The following is a 24,214-nucleotide window of genomic DNA, read 5'->3' on the forward strand; positions in this document are numbered from 1 at the left end:
TTCAGTTTCGTCAATAGGTACTGTATCAACACCGACAGGTACTGTATCAACGCCAACAGGTACTGTATCAATGTTAATAGGTACTGTATCAACGCCAATAGGTACTGTATCGACGTCAATAGGTACTGTATCAACGCCTATAGGTACTGTATCGACGTCAATAGGTACTGTATCAACGCCAATAGGTACTGTATTAACGCCAATAGGTACTGTATTTGTGAGAGAGAGACTCTCCACTGCTTAAGCAGATGCTGCTTTAATGGGAGAAGCTGGTACTCGGCCCACCAGTCTATTTACAACCAGTTTCCCAATTACTGTTGGGTGAAAAGGAGCGAACAGTTAAAGATTGGCGCTGGCCAGGACTCGAACCCATACCAAATCGCTCGCGAATTGTCGGGCGAGTGTGTTACCACTGAACCACTGAACCTAGTTCTAGAGACTTGCTAACATTACGAGAAGAAATTTCACGGCTCTTGTGTAAAGTTACAGGCAGATAATTAGGAACTAGAGAGGAGAAACGCAGAAGTGAAAGAAGCAGATGAAAAAAATGAAAGAAGCAGAGGAAAAAATGAAAGAAGCAGAGGAAAAAGTAGGAACTGGAGAGAAGAAACGCAGAAGAAAGTGAAAGAAGCAGAAGAAAAAATTAAAGAAGCAGAGAAAAAAATGAAAGAAGCAGAGGAAAAAAAGTAAGAACTGGAGAGAAGAAACGCAGAAGAAAGTGAAAGAAGCAGTGGAAAAAATGAAAGAAGCAGAGGAAAACATGAAAGAAGCAAAGGAAAAAATGAAAGAAGCAGAGGAAAAAATGAAAGAAGCAGAGGAAAAAATGAAAGAAGCAGAGGAAAAAATGAAAGAAGCAGAGGAAAAAATTAAAGAAGCAGAGGAAAAAAAGTAAGAACTGGAGAGAAGAAACGCAGAAGAAAATGAAAGAAGCAGATGAAAAAAATGAAAGAAGCAGAGGAAAAAATGAAAGAAGCAGAGGAAAAAATGAAAGAAGCAGAGAAAAAAAAAAGGCAATCTGTCTTAGTGACTTGCCTTCGCCATGCCAATCACCTTCAAAACAGGGATTATTTTCCTTCGTGGTATAGACCTCCCTGTGGCTTACCTCAATAGGCTGACCACTGCCTTTCCTCAACCCTTTACCTCAATATTTCTTTACCCCCTACCTCACTACCTTGCCCTAAACACCTTCCCCCCTCCTCCCCCCCCCCTGGCGTTCACACCAAAATCGCCAGCTTCTAAAAGGATCAATAATGCTTTAAGGGAACAATTATGCATTCTTCGGAGCTCTTCCTCAACTAAACTTCTAATACAACCATAATACAACCATAATACATCCATTTATCTTCATAACAAAAGTTGAAGATGGTGTTGTCCGTCGCTTAAGGAAGCACAAGTCTAGATGCGAAAGTTATTTTTTTATTTCAAGACGTTTCGTAGCAGTTTTTTATTGAGAGAGCCCTTTAAACCCTTTTACATTTTATTATTATTACCATTAACATTAAACATTAAATATTAAACATTAAACATTAAACAGAACATTAAACCCTTTTTGGTATAATGTTCACAAAATTGTTAAAAAAAATCAATATTTTTTCCGTTACTGTGGGTGAAAAGTTTAGGAATCCATTAATTTGTTGTTATAGATTCAGCTACTAGGAACAAGTTCCAAGTAGCACGGGCTATGGTGAGCCCGTAATATTAAGTTGGGGCTTACACACGTGGTGCAATATTGACAGGATCTTTAGTGTTGTTATTGGTTGGTTTACTTGATTACATTCCTATTTCGCTATTTCGTGGAGTAATTTTTTTAATTTTTGCAGCCCTAGAAGGGAAAGGGAGGATGAGAGAGAGAGAGAGAGAAAGGAAGAAATGTTGAATGAAGGTTAAGAGAAAGTATAGAGGGAGACAGGTAAATGGACAAGCAGAGGGAAAGACAAACAGGCAAGCAGGAGCTGGCAGCAGACAGGCAGGTAGGTAGAAGCTAACAGACAGGCAGGTAGAAGTTGACAGACAGGCAGGTAGAAGTTGACAGACAGGCAGGTAGGTAGAAGTTGACAGACAGGCAGGTAGGTAGAAGTTGACAGACAGGCAGGTAGGTAGAAGCTAACAGACAGACAAGCAGGTAGGTAGAAGCTAACAGACAGGCAGGTAGGTAGAAGCTAACAGACAGGCAGGTAGAAGTTGACAGACAGGCAGGTAGGTAGAAGCTAACAGACAGGTAGGTAGGTAGGTAGGTAGGTAGAAGCTAACAGACAGGCAGGTAGGTAGAAGCTAACAGACAGGCAGGTAGAAGTTGACAGACAGGCAGGTAGGTAGAAGCTAACAGACAGGTAGGTAAGTAGGTAGGTAGAAGCTAACAGACAGGCAGGTAGAAGTTGACAGACAGGCAGGTAGGTAGAAGCTAACAGACAGGCAGGTAGAAGTTGACAGACAGGCAGGTAGGTAGAAGCTAACAGACAGGCAGGTAAGTAGAAGCTAACAGACAGGCAGGTAGAAGTTGACAGACAGGCAGGTAGGTAGAAGCTAACAGACAGGCAGGTAGAAGTTGACAGACAAGCAGGTAGGTAGAAGCTCGCAGACAGACAGGCTGGTAGGTAGAAACTGACAGACAGACAGGTAGGTAGAAGCTGACAGACAGACAGACAGGTAGGTAGAAGCTGACAGACAGACAGACAGGTAGGTAGAATCTGACAGACTCACAAGCAGGTAGCAGTTGGCAGCAGACAGCAAGGGGAAAAAGCAGAGACAGACAAACGCTGTTGACACACATTTAGAACTAGTTAAAACAAGATCAAACCTCCCCAATCAGCTCAGAACTGGTGGAAAGTAAAAAAAAAATATTCCCAATAAGCTGTAAATGAAACTGTACAAACTCGATTCTTGAACAAATTGGAGACAAGAGTAGTTAAGAGAAATGATAAGAGCCCAATAGGTTCAGGAACCTATATACACCAGTTGATTGAGAGTCGCGAGGCGGCACCAAACAGCTGAAGTTCAACCCTCCCCCCCTCCCCCCTAGCAAGCACAACTGCCGATTCTAATCCCAATCCAATCAGAAGTTATCAGTCCACTGTTGTATACTGTACTTATGTCCCCCAATCTCCATAGAAGCAGCATTACCGACAACCAATCAGAAGTCATAACAATCAGAAGTCATAACAATCTAACAACCTCAAAATCCAATGAAAAATTAGGTATTTTCCACCATAGATGGAAAAGGCAGTAGCCCAATCAGTTCTCTAATCTTCCTCGTAAGGAAGGGTATCACTGCCCTAGTGTAGTCGGATTGAAGTATCTGTAAGCAATCGGAGGGGGACTTAATCGCATGGAATCAATCAAGCTCTATCTAATCAGGGCTGAATCATCCCGAATCAGAGAGAGGGAGGGGGGAGGGAGGATCCACGGCCGAGCCCAGGTATAGGTGGAGTTGAATTAGAGGCCAAGTAAGGGCATTGATATTGTCTGAAACTTGTTTGTGGTTCTTCTTTATGTCTTAATGTATTCAAGTTTCCTTTCTCGGTCACATGGATTATAATATGAGTTAATATGATTATCTCTCTCTCTCTCTCTTTTTCTCTCTCTTTCTGTCTCTTTCTTTCTGTCTCTCTCTCTTTGTCTCTCTCTCTACACACGAGTATATATATATATATATATATATATATATATATATATATATATATATATATATATATATATATATATATATATAAAACACCTCTGGTGCAATTGTAGGGACCCATGGCCTCGGAGAAGAAAATAAAGAGTACTCAGAGAAGACTTTGTGAATCCACACTGAACACTTGATATTTTCTTCTCCTACCACCCCTATTCATATATATATATATATATATATATATATATATATATATATATATATATATATATATATATATATATATATATATATATATATATATATAAAAGTTTGTGAGGGTACCACCTCTGGTGCCAATGTGGGGACCCATAGCCTCGGAGAAGAAAATAAAAAGTATTCAGAGGAGACCTTGTGGTTTCTCACTGAACACTAATATTATCTTCTCCTATATATTATATATATATATGTCGTACCTAGTAGCGAGAACACACTTCTCAGCCTACTATGCAAGGCCCAATTTGCCTAATAAGCCAAGTTTTCATGAAATAATGCTTTTTCGACTACCTAACCTACCTAACCTAACCTAACCTAACTTTTTCGGCTACCTAACCTAACCTAATCTATAAAGATAGGTTAGGTTAGGTTAGGTAGGGTTGGTTAGGTTCGGCCATATATCTACGTTAATTTTACCTCCAATAAAATAAAATTGACCTCATACATAATGAAATGGGTAGCTTTATCATTTCATAAGAAAAAAATTAGAGAAAACATATTAATTCAGGAAAACTTGGCTTATTAAGCAAATTGGGCCTTGCATAGTAGGCTGAGAAGTGCATTCTGGCTACTAGGTACGACATTATATATATATATATATATATATATATATATATATATATATATATATATATATATATATATATATATATATATATATATATATATATATATATGTGTATATCACGAAAATAAACACGTGATTAAGAATGTGACAATGTCAGACCACGGAGGAAAAATGAAACAGGAAATTTCCTTAAGTACTTTCGTATATTAAATACATCTTCAGAAGGTCATTTTACAGATCGAGTGATGGGTATAAATAGGCAGGAAGGAGTGGTGAAGTAAGGTGAGGTACAATACTTGGACAACGCAGAAGGCCCATTGGCCCATCAGATGCACCCAATTGGCACATCCGATGTAGCACAATGGCCCATCCGATACAGCAGACATACAAGCATAATATATAGGTAATTATAACATAAAGAAGTAAATATATACAATAAATTAGTGAGACAAATGTTTTTCAATGATTCTACTTAAATCGCCCTTTAGCTGATCTATTAGAAATGGATCTAAGTTATATAGACCACTGCTAATATTCAAATTACTTTCTTTGGTGATCTGTATCAAAGCAGATTCAATTATGTTTCTGTTATAGGTGCTTTTACAATTTGTTATTGAAGAAGCACTCTCCCAATCAATTTGGTGAGCTTTTTCTGACAAATTTGTCATATTTGTCAGAAAAAGCTCACCAAATTGATTGGGAGAGTGCTTCTTCAATAACAAATTGTAAAAGCACCTATAACAGAAACATAATTGAATCTGCTTTGATACAGATCACCAAAGAAAGTAATTTGAATATTAGCAGTGGTCTATATAACTTAGATCCATTTCTAATAGATCAGCTAAAGGGCGATTTAAGTAGAATCATTGAAAAACATTTGTCTCACTAATTTATTGTATATATTTACTTCTTTATGTTATAATTACCTATATATTATGCTTGTATGTCTGCTGTATCGGATGGGCCATTGTGCTACATCGGATGTGCCAATTGGGTGCATCTGATGGGCCAATGGGCCTTCTGCGTTGTCCAAGTATTGTACCTCACCTTACTTCACCACTCCTTCCTGCCTATTTATACCCATCACTCGATCTGTAAAATGACCTTCTGAAGATGTATTTAATATACGAAAGTACTTAAGGAAATTTCCTGTTTCATTTTTCCTCCGTGGTCTGACATTGTCATATATATATATATATATATATATTTATATATATATATTTATATATATATATATATATATATATATATATATATATATATATATATATATATATATATACTCTTAAAAAAATTTGTTTTTCCAAATGTTTATAGATATTGAATGTCTCTCATATTACCTCCAATCCATTTCCATGTTCCTATCTTCACCTCCCTCACAATAGGCCTATTCCCCTTACCATACCGAGGGAGCTACACATTGGTTCTCTACGTCGCTCTCTGTCCAATTCCGGAAGATTACTTGCAAGACCTTACGAGCACTTATACTAAGTGTAGTTCTTCCTGCTTCCTTTTATCTTAGTCTCTCCTTCACGTACCCTCTTCTTTGGCTATTTCTGTTTCCATCTGTCTGATTTGCTCTATTTCTTGTCTTTCTAATAACAAACCTAATTACTTCCGCTCAATCTTCTGATACAATAGGTGCTCCTCCCTTCCTACTTCCTCTACAGTCAAACACAGGAGTGACAAGGTGAAATATATACCTAGTAGCCAGAACTCACTTCTCAGCCTACTATTCAAGGCCCGATTTGCCTAATAAGCCAAGTTTTCCTGAATTAATATATTTACTATAATTTTTTTCTTATGAAATGATAAAGCAACCCTTTTCTCTATGTATGAGGTCAATTTTTTTTTATTGGAGTTAAAATTAACGTAGATATATGGCCGAACCTAACCTAACCTAACCTATATTTATAGGTAAGGTTAGGTTAGGTAGCCAAAAAAAGCTAGGTTAGGTTAGGTTAGGTAGACGAAAAAACATTAATTCATGAAAACTTGGCTTAATAGGCAAATCGGGCCTTGAATAGTAGGCTGAGAAGTGCGTTCTGGCTATTAGGTACGACATATATATATATATATATATATATATATATATATATATATATATATATATATATATATATATATATATATATATATATATATATATATATATATATATATAGTACAATTCGAATCCATTGTTTTAATAATACTCTTATTACACAAATCAAGTTTTTACAGCTTATTTCGCATTTGTCGAGTCTTGAACCCCGATTGCAAGAAAGAAACAATCAAGTTATACAAGTTATACAGGTTATACATGATTATATACAAACCAACAGCCCCCCCCCTCCCCCCCCCCCCCTCCTCCTCCATGTGAGGAAAGTCCTGTTTACACTCAATTATTTTTAACTCATATTTCTGAAGCTTTACTTTAAATTGCTCTACTTTGCATATTATTCCAATCTCCTACAGTTCTAATGCCAAGCCAATGCTCAATACACTCTCTCTCTCTCTCTCAACAGCAAATTTATTCAATTCAAATACAATTCTCCGATGCTTTCAACGCGTTTACCGTCCTCTGCGGGGAATCGAACCTGGGACTTTCATCAGTTAGACGATAATACTCCCAACTTTTCTCAATTCTGAGAAACATCGAGTTGATGGATGACTGCACTGGAGATATAACTTCTCGCTTGTAAAAACAAAAAAAGGGGGGGAGGGGGGAGGGGAGGGAGGGGAGGGGGGATGGGGGAGGGAAGAAACGCAGTGGAATTGAATAGGTTAAATATGGACATTTCTGCAACGAAACTTTCATCTCTCTCTCTCTCTCTCTCTCTCTCTCTCTCTCTCTCTCTCTCTCTCTCTCTCTCTCTCTCTCTCTCTCTCTCTCAATCTGTCTTTTTTAGTTTTCCATCCACACCTGAAGCCAAAGTCAAAGACACAGAAGCATCAGCATAAGTGCTCAAAGGCAAAGAAATGAATAAAATCATCATCTTACATATAGAGCAATAACAACAAAGCTACAGGGACACAGACACAAGCAATCAGTAAAGATTAAGACAGAAACAGACACACACAAAATCCCTCACACAAACACGGGTTTGACAAGGTGAAAATAGAGGAAATTACAATATCAATAGAACAAGGGGTCACGGATGGAAGTTTGAGAATCTGATGTGTCATAGAGATGTTAGAAAACTTTTCTTTTAGCGTGAGGTGTAGTGAGTAAATGATATGACCTAAAGAGCAGATTGCAGAGGCCTATAATTCCATGTATAACTTTAAGACCAGGTATGATAAGGTAATAAGCCTGGAGTCATTGCAATTGACAATCAATGGCTCGAAATGGTGGAGTCCAAGAGATAGAGCTCCATCCTGCAGGCACAAATAGGCGAGTACAAAGCGGTGAATACACACACACACACACACACACGCACACACACACACACACACACACACACACACACACACACACGCACACACACACACACACACACACACACACACACACACACACACACACACACACAGAGGAAATTCAAACCCAATATCGCTACGAAATACAAAAATTCAACCACAGACATGACAAGGTGAATACCATCAGACTTAAGAACATAAGAACATAAGAACAAAGGTAACTGCAGAAAGCCTATTGGCCCATACGAGGCAACTCCTATCTATAACCACCCAATCCCACTCTATAACCACCCAATCCCACTCTATAACCACCCAATCCCACTCTATAGAGACTTCCGCTCTCTCAAAAAGGCCCCGGAACCTCTACGTAAACATTACCTTTATACACCATCTATACATTTAAGGTAAGGGAAAGTGGGTTAAAGGACATTAAGGAAAAAATGGTGATACTAAGGGGTAAAGGGTAAATGGAGTCTGAATAATGGACGAAGGATATTGGTGATATTGGATAAGATTGCGCTAGAATTGTTTTGAATCAAGATCAATAATTTAATAAATTTTGAAGATATTGTGACAAACGATGAAATCGAGGAGTCATGAGTTTAATCGGTTTATAGATTAATTGATTTAACTTTATTCATAATTGATTTAGAACAATCATTGCAGATGGAATTAGGAAGTGGAAATCGTTACATCTGATTGGTTCTACTGGACGTGGTGTTCTGATGGGTACTGTAGAATGTGGTGATCTGATGGGTACTGTAGAATGTGGTGATCTGATGATACTAATCTGTTTGATGTGGATCAAACAGTATACCTACAAGTTTGGGGAATCGTTAATGTGGAATAATAACTAAAATGCGAGGCCCCAGGAGCTGAATCTCGACCTCATCAAGCACACTAGAAGTGTAAGTAAGAACTTCTCTCTCTCTCTCTCTCTCTCTCTCTCTCTCTCTCTCTCTCTCTCTCTCTCTCTCTCTCTCTCTCTCTCTCTCTCTCTCTCTCCTAACCTTACTCTCTTTCTCTCACTTTCAGTCTTATTCGACATGTTACAAACTCACTTTCCATCGCTCTCTCTCTCTCTCTCTCTCTCTCTCTCATCTCCTTCACATGCTTCATTTTCTCCCACTCCCTCTTCCTCCAGTACTCCCAATACAACCCTCCCTCCATCACACTCTCACTACCTTGCTATCTCTCCCTCCCACCTCCTAATATTCCTTCCCCTCCCCCCTTCCATCTTTCTCCCCCCAATCAAAACCTCCCTCCAATATATCTTAGAACCAACCCACCCTTATTAAAACACTTCCATCCCATCCCTCTCTCTCTCTGTCTCTCTCTCTCTCTCTCTCTCTCTCTCTCTCTCTCTCTCTGTCTCTCTCTCTCTCTCTCTCTCTCTCTCTCTCTCTCTCTCTCTCTCTCTCTCTCTCTCTCTCTCTCTCTCTCACAGCTTCAACAAGCACGGCCAGTGAGTCAGGATGACGGATTCCAATACTTTGTCACTGTCTTAGAGATCCTCCTTAAGGGAGTTCCATGCTGAGTCACTTGCGGAATCCAAGCCTAAATACATATCACTATTCCACCTCCTCTTCCTCTCTTCCTAATTATTCTCCTCTTTCTCTTAAACTCTCTTCTCCAATTGCCCTTTTACGGTTGTCTTTAATAATTTGTACATTTCCTTCTTTCCTGTAATTGCAATAATTAAAATAATAATAATAATAATTGGGTTTAATAATACTATTTCTGTATTTCAAGCTTTTACCTACTCTAATGTATTTTTTTTGTATTTTGTATTTATTTCCAGATTGTTGTATCAAAGGCAGCTATGATGAGAGGGCTATGATGAGAGGGCTATGATGAGAGGGCTATGATGAGAGGGCTATGATGAGAGGGCTATGATGAGAGGGCTATGATGAGAGGGCTATGATGAGAGGGCTATGATGAGAGGGCTATGATGAGAGGGCTATGATGAGAGGGCTATGATGAGAGGGCTATGATGAGAGGGCTGAGATGAGAGGGCTGTGATGAGAGGGCTGTGATGAGAGGGCTGTGATGAGAGGGCTGTGATGAGAGGGCTATGATGAGAGGGCTATGATGAGAGGGCTATGATGAGAGGGCTATGATGAGAGGGCTATGATGAGAGGGCTGTGATGAGAGGGCTATGATGAGAGGGCTATGATGAGAGGGCTGTGATGAGAGGGCTGTGATGAGAGGGCTATGATGAGAGGGCTATGATGAGAGGGCTATGATGAGAGGGCTATGATGAGAGGGCTGTGGAGAGTCACGCTGATAACGAGAGACGTAGAAGAAACAAAAGGAAAACATAGGAGGAAGAGAAGTAGCAGCAGTGGTACCAGCAATAGTAGCAGTAGCAGCAGTATCAGCAGCAGCAGCAGCAGTACCAACAGCAGCAGCAGCAGTACCAGCAGCAGCAGCAGCAGCAGCAGTACCAGCAGCAGCAGCAGCAGTACCAGCAGCAGCAGCAGCAGTACCAACAGCAGCAGCAGCAGTACCAGCAGCAGCAGCAGCAGTACCAACAGCAGTAGCAGCAGTACCAGCAGCAGCAGCAGCAGTACCAACAGCAGCAGCAGCAGTACCAGCAGCAGCAGCAGCAGTACCAACAGCAGCAGCAGCAGTACCAGCAGCAGCAGCAGCAGTACCAACAGCAGCAGTACCAACAGCAGCAGCAGCAGTACCAGCAGCAGCAGCAGCAGTACCAACAGCAGCAGCAGCAGTACCAGCAGCAGCAGCAGTACCAGCAGCAGCAGCAGCAGTACCAACAGCAGCAGCAGCAGTACCAGCAGCAGCAGCAGCAGTACCAACAGCAGCAGCAGCAGTACCAGCAGCAGCAGCAGCAGTACCAACAGCAGCAGCAGCAGCACCAGCAGCAGCAGCAGCAGTACCAACAGCAGCAGTACCAACAGCAGCAGCAGCAGCAGTACCAGCAGCAGCAGCAGCAGTACCAACAGCAGCAGCAGCAGTACCAGCAGCAGCAGCAGCAGTACCAGCAGCAGCAGCAGCAGTACCAACAGCAGCAGCAGCAGTACCAGCAGCAGCAGCAGCAGTACCAACAGCAGCAGCAGCAGTACCAGCAGCAGCAGCAGCAGTACCAACAGCAGCAGTACCAACAGCAGCAGCAGCAGCAGTACCAGCAGCAGTACCAGCAGCAGCAGCAGCAGCAGTACCAGCAGCAGCAGCAGTACCAACAGCAGGAGCAGTACCAACAGCAGCAGCAGCAGTACCAGCAGCAGCAGCAGCAGCAGTACCAGCAGCAGCAGCAGCAGTACCAACAGCAGCAGCAGCAGCAGTACCAGCAGCAGCAGCAGTACCAACAGCAGCAGCAGCAGCAGCAGTACCAACAGCAGCAGCAGCAGTATCAACAGCAGCAGCAGCAGTACCAACAGCAGCAGCAGTCCCAACAGCAGCAGCAGCAGTACCAACAGCAGCAGCAGCAGTACCAACAGCAGCAGCAGCAGTACCAACAGCAGCAGCAGCAGTACCAACAGCAGCAGCAGCAGCAGTACCAACAGCAGTACCAACAGCAGCAGCAGCAGTACCAACAGCAGCAGTAACAGCAGCAGCAGCAGTACCAACAGCAGCAGTAACAGCAGCAGCAGCAGTACCAACAGCAGCAGTAACAGCAGCAGCAGCAGTACCAACAGCAGCAGTAACAGCAGCAGCAGCAGTACCAACAGCAGCAGTAACAGCAGCAGCAGCAGTACCAACAGCAGCAGCAGCAGCAGTACCAACAGCAGCAGCAGCAGCATTACCAGCAGCAGCAGCAGCAGTACCAACAGCAGCAGCAGCAGTACCAACAGCAGCAGCAGTACCAACAGCAGCAGCAGCAGTACCAACAGCAGCAGCAGCAGTACCAACAGCAGCAGCAGCAGCAGTACCAACAGCAGCAGCAGCAGTACCAACAGCAGCAGTAACAGCAGCAGCAGCAGTACCAACAGCAGGAGTAACAGCAGCAGCAGCAGTACCAACAGCAGCAGCAGCAGCAGTACCAACAGCAGCAGCAGCAGCATTACCAGCAGCAGCAGCAGCAGTACCAACAGCAGCAGCAGCAGTACCAACAGCAGCAGCAGTACCAACAGCAGCAGCAGCAGTACCAACAGCAGCAGCAGCAGTACCAACAGCAGCAGCAGCAGCAGTACCAACAGCAGCAGCAGCAGTACCAACAGCAGCAGCAGTACCAACAACAGCAGCAGCAGTACCAACAGCAGCAGCAGCAGCAGTACCAACAGCAGCAGCAGCAGTACCAACAGCAGCAGCAGCAGCAGTACCAACAGCAGCAGTAACAGCAGCAGTACCAACAGCGGCAGTAACAGCAGCAGTACCAACAGCAGCAGTAACAGCAGCAGCAGCAGCAGTAACAGCACAACAATCAGCATGAAAGGGAAAGTGTAAAACTTTCTTAATCTGGTAAAAGTTGCGTGAACAAGTTTGTTCTGAAGGTGGAGTGCATGAACAGAAGAACATAACACAAAGGGTTCTGCAGAGGCTAATTAGAACATTAAGCGAGACATCTCCCTTATACCTGTCACCGGCTACGTCTTTAACTGTTTGAAAACAACGGTAATAACTTTCTGTAACAGGATACGAAAACTAGACTGAAGTTTCTTTTATGAGAGAGAGAGAGAGAGAGAGAGAGAGAGAGAGAGAGAGAGAGAGAGAGAGAGAGAGAGAGAGAGAGAGAGAGAGAGAGAGAGAGAGAGAGAGAGAACGAATGAGAGAATATGGAGTAAAATACATAATTAAAGATCTATACCAGGATATTTGTTGAAAAAAAATCGCTGGACCGATGAAATCAATGAAATCACACACACACACACATACATACATACATACATACATACATACATACATACATACATACATACATACATACATACATATATTTCTTGTTCAACCTGCTTGCCTACCACCACCCTTAACCTCTTGCTGATCTTAGTTACTGCGCTATTTGTGCTTTTCCCACTGACTAAACCTCATCTGGGATTTCCACACACACACACACACACACACACACACACACACACACTCTCTCTTCTCCCTCTCTTCCGGCTGCGTTTCTCTTAATTTTCCACTTAATAAAAGTCCTGGGTAGACCATACCTGTCTAGGGGGTTTCGAAAGCTATCAGGTCGTTTACCAAAGCGGTTCAGGTGTAATACCAAACAGGGTCTAGAATCCACAGCAATCGATCATACAGGAAATCAATATCATTTTGACTATAAGAAGGAAGTGGTTTAAAGCTGAGATAACCTAGCACTCCTCATAAAGTCATTGGAACTTTTACTATTTTCCAAGCACTCAAAATCCCACCTGCAACTCTAAAACCACAGGATTTAAAAAAAAAAAGACTTGTCAAGCCTCTAGCTTGACAAGTCAGGCTTACACTCGCCTCTAGCTTGACAAGTCAGGCTTACACTCGCCTCTAGCTTGACAAGTCAGGCTTACACTCGCCTCTAGCTTGACAAGTCTGGCTTACACTCGCCTCTAGCTTGACAAGTCAGGCTTACACTCGCCTCTAGCTTGACAAGTCAGGCTTACACTCGCCTCTAGCTTGACAAGTCAGGCTTACACTCGCCTCTAGCTTGACAAGTCAGGCTTACACTCGCCTCTAGCTTGACAAGTCAGGCTTACACTCGCCTCTAGCTTGACAAGTCAGGCTTACACTCGCCTCTAGCTTGACAAGTCAGGCTTACACTCGCCTCTAGCTTGACAAGTCAGGCTTACACTCGCCTCTAGCTTGACAAGTCAGGCTTACACTCGCCTCTAGCTTGACAAGTCAGGCTTACACTCGCCTCTAGCTTGACAAGTCAGGCTTACAGTAAATCCCTCTTTCAACCTGTTTACTCAGCGGAGTAAATAATCCACCAGACACACAAATCTCCCAAAAGGATTTATCCCTCAATGCTATTTTCAGGATAGGGCTTCTACACACTGGTGTAATCGCTGGTAAAGCCTCGGCAACCGTTGTATAGCTGTCAGAAACAATTCACGTGATCGTAACGAGCTACGAACTATCTATTAAGAGTCCAAGAAGCATTCATTGAGTAAATAAAGGAGCCTAGCCTCTAACGTCTTACACTTTGTGTAAACAGAAAATGGGGGACAAGTTGCTGGAGGTAGTGGTGATAATTCCTTGTAATTGGGACATTTGCCAATTCAATTACAAGTTTTCAATTGGGTTGGCAATTAACGACAACCCAATTACGGCATTGGGTTGCCGTAAACCCAATGAATATGATGAATTCACCATATTCAGCAATGGTGAATATGGTATTCACCATACCAAAGGTTACTGTCCCCCTCCTTCCACTACCCACTACTGATCACAGGAGAATGTGGTCCACTACCCTTTACAGAACTGGTATAGGATCCAGTACTACTCACAGAAAGGATTTGGATCCTACTGTCACTCACAGGATTGGTATAGGGTTCACTACAACATATAGGATAAGTGAAAGGGGGTCTATACTACCCATCACACAATAGGTGCTGAGTTCCTGCTACTCACTGGATGGGTAAAGCGTGAATAACCTGACAGGAAGTTGGTTTTCAGAGTTCCATAAAATCCACAGGATGAATATGGGAGTCCGCACCACTCACAGGATGGATATGAGGGTCCATTACCCCTCATAGGATGGATATGAGGGTCCATTACCACTCACAGGATGGATATGAGGGTCCATTACCCCTCATAGGATGGATATGAGGGTCCATTACCCCTCATAGGATGGATATGAGGGTCCATTACCACTCACAGGATGAGTGTGGAATCCACCAGCACTCACTCGATCTTTCGTTCCTTCTATTTCCTCCTTTCTGACTCCTATTCTCCATCTGTTCCTCTCCCCCGATTCCTCTACTCTCGGCAGAGGTATCTGGTCCCATACATCAAAACTGCTGTCCGCGACTTTCTATGGGGGAAGACGAAGAGGCTGTTATCAATGTTGTGCTGGAACACTCTCTCTCTCTCTCTCTCTCTCTCTCTCTCTCTCTCTCTCTCTCTCTCTCTCTCTCTCTCTCTCTCTCTCTCTCTCTCTCTCTCTCTCTCTTTCTCACAAACAATAACAATTTACAAGCGTTCGCTTCCCAGGAGGTTATCTTGAGGTTATCTGGAGATGATTTCGGGGCTTTAGTGTCCCCGCGGCCCGGTCCTCGACCAGACCTCCACCCCCCCAGGAAGCAGCCCGTAACAGCTGACTAACACACAAGGTCTTAAATAAGTTAAAAACTAATTAGTACTTTACAATCTAGTATGAACGTGACACATGTCTGTTGCCCTGCGGATTAGCTAAGCTCCAATCCCCTCCTCTCTCTCAACTAATAGGTCGCCTTTTTTACGTAATAACCAATGTTTAGAAATCCAACTTAAGAAAATCTCACGAATCGATAAGTTGGGATTGTTGCTTAGGGGGGAGGGGGGAGGGGGGGTTCTGGTTAGGTTAAAAGGTTATATTTTTAACGGAGTAGCTAATCGAAAAACCTCTGAGACACTCTGGAGGTCATATGCCACTCCGTAAAGAATACGACTGTTTTGACTAATCAAGGGGCCAGATTCACGAAGCAGTTACGCAAGTACTTACGAACGTGTACATCTTTCCTCAATCTTTGACGGCTTTGGTTACATTTATTAAACAGTTTACAAGCATGAAAACTTGCCCAATCAACTGTTGTTATTGTTATAAACAGCCTCCTGGTGCTTCGGAGCTTATTAACTGTTTAATAATTGTAAACAAAGCCGGCTAAGATTGAGAAAAGATGTACAGGTTCGTAAGTGCTTGCGTAACTGCTTCGTGAATCTGGCCCCAGAAACGTAGGAACTCTAGGAATTAGGTTAACGTATAGAGGCCGATGCGTAAAATACGGCAATATTACGGTGCTTTGACGTCGTACTAATACGTTACATTAATACAAAGAGATATTATCTTACATCACCTTATTTGTAGCTTGACCCTCGAAGCTGATTTATTGAATGAGTTTATTGTTAGTTTTTCGTTAGTAATAAGCTTTTATTCGTGCTTAGTTACAATCATATTTGTAACGAATGAAGCAGAAATCGAACTTTCTAGAAGAGGTTTCCAATCGTCAGTTGGCGATTTTCTGCGAATCATGTTGAACAAACGTGTTGGGAATGCGATTCAGTCTAGCAATGAATGATTGCTGATTGTGATTCTTGTCAAGTTTTTCAACCACTGCTGACGAGACGTGTGTGTGTGTACTAGGGATGTCGGCTGTCTTTGATAGTTAGGTTCAGCACGTTTCTCGTCGTGATCAGAAAACAGTCAAATTTTATTCAGATGTCAATGATGTCAATTTCACTGAAAATTAGGATTTTGTAACTTGTATTTAGCTTAATTTCTGTCTCTCTCTCTCTGTCTCTCTCTCTCTCTCTGTCTCTCTCTCTCTCTCTCTCTCTCTCTCTCTCTCTCTCTCTCTCTCTCTCTCTCTCTCTCTCTCTCTCTCTTCCTCCCTAGGTGAATCTCAGGTACAATTAGAGTAATTAGCAGTGAACCAAGTTTCCACACGAGGCAAGTAATTTCTAAGTTACGAAGTTTGCACTAACTTCAAGCCCCGAGTATTTCTTCCTGCTAAGTTAGGATCACGTTGTTGTGGGATTACCTAGTCAACTTAGAGCAGAAATTGAGGTTGATTAGGACAAACGTGAGTTGATGGGGCTTCGTGGTAAGGATGCATAAGCAGGAGAGGATGGTGGTGATGGTGGTAGTGATAATTGTGGTAGTGGTGGTGATGGATGGTTGTGCAGGTGGTGGGGATGGGAGGACAGAAAAGGAGGGAGGGGTGGAACGGAAGGAGACGGGAAAGGGTGAATGCAAGAAGAATAAGTAAAAGAAGGGTAAGCTAAGAAGATAGAACAAGAATATCTAGAGAAAGTAAAGCAGATGGAGCAAAAGAGGCAGAGAGAGAGAGAGAGAGAGAGAGAGAGAGAGAGAGAGAGAGAGAGAGAGAGAGAGAGAGAGAGAGAGAGTGAGAGAGAGAGAGAGAGAGAGAGAGAGAGAGAGAGAGAGAGAGAGAGAGAGAGAGAGAGAGAGAGAGAGAGAGAGAGAGAGAGAGAGAGAGAGAGAGAGAGACAGAGAGACAGAGAGAGAGAGACAGAGAGAGAGAGAGAGAGAAAGAGAGAGAGACAGAGAGACAGAGAGAGAGGGAGACAGAGAGAGAGAGAGAGAGAGAGAGAGAGAGAGAGAGAGAGAGAGAGAGAGAAAGAGAGAGAGACAGAGAGACAGAGAGAGAGAGAGAGAGAGAGAGAGAGAGAGAGAGAGAGAGAGAGAGAGAGAGAGAGAGAGAGAGAGAGAGAGAGAGAGAGAGACAGAGAGAGAGAGAGACAGAGAGAGAGAGAGAGAGAGAGAGAGAGAGAGAGAGAGAGAGAGAGAGAGAGAGAGAGACAGAGACAGAGAGAGAGAGAGAGAGAGAGAGAGAGAGAGAGAGAGAGAGAGAGAGAGAGAGAGAGAGAGAGAGAGAGAGAAAGAGAGAGAGACAGAGAGACAGAGAGAGAGGAGAGAGAGAGAGAGAGAGAGAGAGAGAGAGAGAGAGAGAGAGAGAGAGAGAGAGAGAGAGAGAGAGAGAGAGAGAGAGAGAGAGAGAGAGAGAGACAGAGAGAGAGAGAGACAGAGACAGAGAGACAGAGAGACAGAGAGACAGAGAGAGAGAGAGAGAGAGAGAGAGAGAGAGAGAGAGAGAGAGAGAGAGAGAGAGAGCAGAAAGGGCTCGCGTTTTCTCACTAACAATGAAAATGGCAGAGTGGGGGCTAGTCTCTTCCAGTCAAAACCTTTTGGCACCAACACTCGCATCAATAAAATCCCAAATAAACGCAGGAAAGAACATTTTTTCCAGAGGATGTAAGAGTCACAAGAGAAAGGAAGAGGTGGAACGGGACGGAAAGGGGGGGAGGGGGGGGTGGATACGAGGTGGTGGAAGGGAAGAGAGAAGGGGTGGGTTGTGGGAGGGGGGGGGGATGTTGAGGGAGGTAGGTAAAAGAAACGGGAAATAATTCGGGATTGTGGGACAGCGGAGGGATTGGGAAAAAAGGAGAGGTGGAGGGGGTGGATGGTGGAATGGAAGATGGAAAGGCAATATAAGATGAGACAAAGGGAAAGATAAGACAACGAATGGAAGAGATACCATCAAATGATAAAAGCTAAAATTCGTGAAAAAAAGATTCCACAGGAAAAAAAAAGTCAATTTACTAAAATGAGAAACATTTTGAAATTGGAGAAATAGGAAGGGGTATAGAAGGAAAATAAAATAGTACGAAGGAAGAGGAGAGGAAGAGTAGGAGAGGAAGAGGAGAAGAATAGGGAGCCGAGGAAGGAGACCAACTCACTCTTTTTAGAATTTCGGAAACTGGGCCGACGTCGGATGTGTAAAGGGAGAGAAAGGGAGCAGCCAAGGGTAAATGATGAGAAATGTTGGGGAGATGAGGAGTTGTTTGGTGGGGAAGATGAGGGGGGGGCTGTTTGGTGGTGGGTGGGGGGGAGATGAATGGTCTGATGAGTGGTCTGATGAATGGTCTGATGAATGGTCTGATGAGTGTTCTGATTCACAATTGACTTCAGGGCCAATATTTTATTAACGTTATTTCAACGAGGCGTTAAGTAAAGTATATTTCTAACAGAAGCAGATAATAAGATGATCAAATGGACGGTTTTCTAGGGGCAGGCTTTAGCTGAGTTGGTGGTAGTTGTGGTGGTAGTGGTGGTGGTAGTTGTGGTACTACTAGTGGTAGCAGTAGAGAATGGTGGTGATAATTACAGTGGTAGAAGTGAAAATGGTTGTAATGGGTGATGGTAGTTGTGAAAATGATGGTGGTAATGGTGGTGGTAATAGCATCAATAGTGGTGGTAGTTTTGATAATAGTGGTGGTGATTGAGACATCACCACTGATCATATGAAATATAAGAGAAGTGAAAAATAACGAAAAAGTGTCTAGAAGTTGTCTCTTCTACTTTTTTCTCGTCTACTTCATCTACTCCTATCCCATTACTTTTCTACTTCAACACCCCCCCCCTTCCCCCATTTTCCATTCTTGCCTCTACCGTTAAACTTTACCCTCTCTATTCAACCTTTTACCCTGTTCTTCCTGTCTCCCCATTTCATCAACCCTTGCTATCTCCTCCCTTACCCTCTCTATCCCTTATCACCACTCCTCTCCCTCCCTCCTTTCCCCCTCCAAACAAACAAAAAAATCTTATTTTATTCCATCACTTGGTATAAAATAAATTAAAAATAAATCGGTTTATTCTATCAAATTTTTCAATTATTCAAATTGGGTGTATGAAGCATGTGTTGCAATGGAGTGAGTTTTGTTATTGTTGCATGGTCACTGATCAGTCAAATGGGGCTCGACTCTAATTATATTACGTGTTTGTTCAATCAAATGATGATTTTGATGATGGTTTAATGATGTTATGGGGGGCGGTGGGGGGTGTGGCAAGGATAATTTGATGCTGGCAGTGGTAGGTAGCAATGATGATTTATGGTTGATTTGGAGATGGTTCTGGTGGTAATTAGGACTGGAAATACGAGGAATATGAGTAGTGATGATCTGGGCTTAACCTAATAGACCTCGTAGAAACAAAAACCGGTTGTCAGACTTGATGAATAGACTTATATGTAAATAGAGATATTTGATGAAGTTGATAGAAATGTTCTTCACGGGACAGGGGGAAGGGAACACATGGAAACTGGAAACACAGATGATTGGGAATCATGTGGAAATAAATTCCATTAATATGGGTTCCTAAAAAAATTAAGCAGATTGAAGCAAATGTTGTGGTAACAAATTTGATTCATAACTGCTCGTTTAATATATATTAACTCATTAAATATATATATATGTCGTACCTAGTAGCAAGGCCAATACTAAGGTTATTAATGTCCAAACTGAATCTTCTTGACTTAGGCTGGAATTCAGATATATATTCTTGCTTGGCCAAAATCAACTTCTGTGGACAGAGTCGTAGTGTGAATATAAATGTCCACACACACACAATATACAGACCCACGCCTGTGATGTTTAATTAAGAAAAAGTATGACATATTGGCCTCACACTCAGTCTGCTAGTTAGCGTTCTCTTGACCACACTCATTCTACCAATTTTGCGTTCTGTAGAACACACTCATTCTACCAATTTTGCGTTCTCTAGAACACACTTATTCTACCAATTTTGCGTTCTCTAGAACACACTCATTCTACCAATTTTGCGTTCTCTAGTCCACACTCAAGCAACCAGTCTGCAGACACAAACACCCCTAACCTCACACACACACACACACACACACACCCACACACACACACACACACACACACACACACACACACACACACACACACACCATCCCCTCTTCGCTAACTTACGCCAGAATAAATTTCAAACAACAATCAACTTGGTGCGTGCATAGCCACTGAGGGGCAACAAATAGATCATTGCAGGTGTATAATGAAGTCATTGTGATGTTTGGTGGGAAAGTTCTGACGCTTCTATATGAGAATTTGTGGCAATTTTTGTTTATTTCTGAGGATGGAAGTTGGCACTCGCTTAACCCCAGTGGATTACGCTGTTGTAGGAAATATATATATATATATATATATATATATATATATATATATATATATATATATATATATATATAAGGCACAACTCTCCTAAACACGAGAGTGAAGTATACAACTTTAGAACACTTTCCCACCAGGAGACTCGAACCCTAGCCAGCACAGAAGCCTTCCAGCAACTGGCATAACAGGTACGCCTTAACCCTCTTCACCACCTGCTCAGACCCTTAAAAGAGATGGTAATTTCGGAGTATTTAAATACACCAAAGATCAACACCTCCCAAGAGCACTAGAGCAAGTGAGGGGTCATTTAGACGTTAATTTCATCAAGTCCCTGTTAATATGGGAAGACACAGTGTCTATGCTTAAGGCACAACTCTCCTAAACACGAGAGTGAAGTATACAACTTTAGAACACTTTCCCACCAGGAGACTCGAACCCTAGCCAGCACAGAAGCCTTCCAGCAACTGGCATAACAGGTACGCCTTAACCCTCTTCACCACCTGCTCAGACCCTTAAAAGAGATGGTAATTTCGGAGTATTTAAATACACCAAAGATCAACACCTCCCAAGAGCACTAGAGCAAGTGAGGGGTCATTTAGACGTTAATTTCATCAAGTCCCTGTTAATATGGGAAGACACAGTGTCTATGCTTAAGGCACAACTCTCCTAAACACGAGAGTGAAGTATACAACTTTAGAACACTTTCCCACCAGGAGACTCGAACCCTAGCCAGCACAGAAGCCTTCCAGCAACTGGCATAACAGGTACGCCTTAACCCTCTTCACCACCTGCTCAGACCCTTAAAAGAGATGGTAATTTCGGAGTATTTAAATACACCAAAGATCAACACCTCCCAAGAGCACTAGAGCAAGTGAGGGGTCATTTAGACGTTAATTTCATCAAGTCCCTGTTAATATGGGAAGACACAGTGTCTATGCTTAAGGCACAACTCTCCTAAACACGAGAGTGAAGTATACAACTTTAGAACACTTTCCCACCAGGAGACTCGAACCCTAGCCAGCACAGAAGCCTTCCAGCAACTGGCAAAACAGGTACGCCTTAACCCTCTTCACCACCTGCTCAGACCCTTAAAAGAGATGGTAATTTCGGAGTATTTAAATACACCAAAGATCAACACCTCCCAAGAGCACTAGAGCAAGTGAGGGGTCATTTAGACGTTAATTTCATCAAGTCCCTGTTAATATGGGAAGACACAGTGTCTATGCTTAAGGCACAACTCTCCTAAACACGAGAGTGAAGTATACAACTTTAGAACACTTTCCCACCAGGAGACTCGAACCCTAGCCAGCACAGAAGCCTTCCAGCAACTGGCATAACAGGTACGCCTTAACCCTCTTCACCACCTGCTCAGACCCTTAAAAGAGATGGTAATTTCGGAGTATTTAAATACACCAAAGATCAACACCTCCCAAGAGCACTAGAGCAAGTGAGGGGTCATTTAGACGTTAATTTCATCAAGTCCCTGTTAATATGGGAAGACACAGTGTCTATGCTTAAGGCACAACTCTCCTAAACACGAGAGTGAAGTATACAACTTTAGAACACTTTCCCACCAGGAGACTCGAACCCTAGCCAGCACAGAAGCCTTCCAGCAACTGGCATAACAGGTACGCCTTAACCCTCTTCACCACCTGCTCAGACCCTTAAAAGAGATGGTAATTTCGGAGTATTTAAATACACCAAAGATCAACACCTCCCAAGAGCACTAGAGCAAGTGAGGGGTCATTTAGACGTTAATTTCATCAAGTCCCTGTTAATATGGGAAGACACAGTGTCTATGCTTAAGGCACAACTCTCCTAAACACGAGAGTGAAGTATACAACTTTAGAACACTTTCCCACCAGGAGACTCGAACCCTAGCCAGCACAGAAGCCTTCCAGCAACTGGCATAACAGGTACGCCTTAACCCTCTTCACCACCTGCTCAGACCCTTAAAAGAGATGGTAATTTCGGAGTATTTAAATACACCAAAGATCAACACCTCCCAAGAGCACTAGAGCAAGTGAGGGGTCATTTAGACGTTAATTTCATCAAGTCCCTGTTAATATGGGAAGACACAGTGTCTTCAGAGTCTCCTGGTGGGAAAGTGTTCTAAAGTTGTATACTTCACTCTCGTGTTTAGGAGAGTTGTGCCTTAAGCATAGACACTGTGTCTTCCCATATTAACAGGGACTTGATGAAATTAACGTCTAAATGACCCCTCACTTGCTCTAGTGCTCTTGGGAGGTGTTGATCTTTGGTGTATTTAAATACTCCGAAATTACCATCTCTTTTAAGGGTCTGAGCAGGTGGTGAAGAGGGTTAAGGCGTACCTGTTATGCCAGTTGCTGGAAGGCTTCTGTGCTGGCTAGGGTTCGAGTCTCCTGGTGGGAAAGTGTTCTAAAGTTGTATACTTCACTCTCGTGTTTAGGAGAGTTGTGCCTTAAGCATAGACACTGTGTCTTCCCATATTAACAGGGACTTGATGAAATTAACGTCTAAATGACCCCTCACTTGCTCTAGTGCTCTTGGGAGGTGTTGATCTTTGGTGTATTTAAATACTCCGAAATTACCATCTCTTTTAAGGGTCTGAGCAGGTGGTGAAGAGGGTTAAGGCGTACCTGTTATGCCAGTTGCTGGAAGGCTTCTGTGCTGGCTAGGGTTCGAGTCTCCTGGTGGGAAAGTGTTCTAAAGTTGTATACTTCACTCTCGTGTTTAGGAGAGTTGTGCCTTAAGCATAGACACTGTGTCTTCCCATATTAACAGGGACTTGATGAAATTAACGTCTAAATGACCCCTCACTTGCTCTAGTGCTCTTGGGAGGTGTTGATCTTTGGTGTATTTAAATACTCCGAAATTACCATCTCTTTTAAGGGTCTGAGCAGGTGGTGAAGAGGGTTAAGGCGTACCTGTTATGCCAGTTGCTGGAAGGCTTCTGTGCTGGCTAGGGTTCGAGTCTCCTGGTGGGAAAGTGTTCTAAAGTTGTATACTTCACTCTCGTGTTTAGGAGAGTTGTGCCTTAAGCATAGACACTGTGTCTTCCCATATTAACAGGGACTTGATGAAATTAACGTCTAAATGACCCCTCACTTGCTCTAGTGCTCTTGGGAGGTGTTGATCTTTGGTGTATTTAAATACTCCGAAATTACCATCTCTTTTAAGGGTCTGAGCAGGTGGTGAAGAGGGTTAAGGCGTACCTGTTATGCCAGTTGCTGGAAGGCTTCTGTGCTGGCTAGGGTTCGAGTCTCCTGGTGGGAAAGTGTTCTAAAGTTGTATACTTCACTCTCGTGTTTAGGAGAGTTGTGCCTTAAGCATAGACACTGTGTCTTCCCATATTAACAGGGACTTGATGAAATTAACGTCTAAATGACCCCTCACTTGCTCTAGTGCTCTTGGGAGGTGTTGATCTTTGGTGTATTTAAATACTCCGAAATTACCATCTCTTTTAAGGGTCTGAGCAGGTGGTGAAGAGGGTTAAGGCGTACCTGTTATGCCAGTTGCTGGAAGGCTTCTGTGCTGGCTAGGGTTCGAGTCTCCTGGTGGGAAAGTGTTCTAAAGTTGTATACTTCACTCTCGTGTTTAGGAGAGTTGTGCCTTAAGCATAGACACTGTGTCTTCCCATATTAACAGGGACTTGATGAAATTAACGTCTAAATGACCCCTCACTTGCTCTAGTGCTCTTGGGAGGTGTTGATCTTTGGTGTATTTAAATACTCCGAAATTACCATCTCTTTTAAGGGTCTGAGCAGGTGGTGAAGAGGGTTAAGGCGTACCTGTTATGCCAGTTGCTGGAA

The 24,214-nt window shown here is 42.7% G+C and overlaps 1 protein-coding gene across 1 annotated transcript in view; it reads left to right on the plus strand.

The window, feature by feature from the left end:
- Positions 1-739: 739 nt before the first annotated feature.
- LOC138358901 (uncharacterized protein PF3D7_1120000-like) overlaps positions 740-24,214 on the plus strand; it is a 45,478-nt gene continuing 22,003 nt past the window's right edge. Inside the window, exons 1-2 of the mRNA XM_069317257.1 lie at positions 740-888; positions 7,713-7,722. Coding sequence (XP_069173358.1) covers positions 740-888; positions 7,713-7,722 — 159 coding nt within the window. The remainder of the gene's footprint in view (positions 889-7,712; positions 7,723-24,214) is intronic.

This window comes from Procambarus clarkii, chromosome 87, assembly GCF_040958095.1.
Source record: "Procambarus clarkii isolate CNS0578487 chromosome 87, FALCON_Pclarkii_2.0, whole genome shotgun sequence".
Lineage (NCBI taxonomy): Eukaryota > Metazoa > Arthropoda > Malacostraca > Decapoda > Cambaridae > Procambarus > Procambarus clarkii.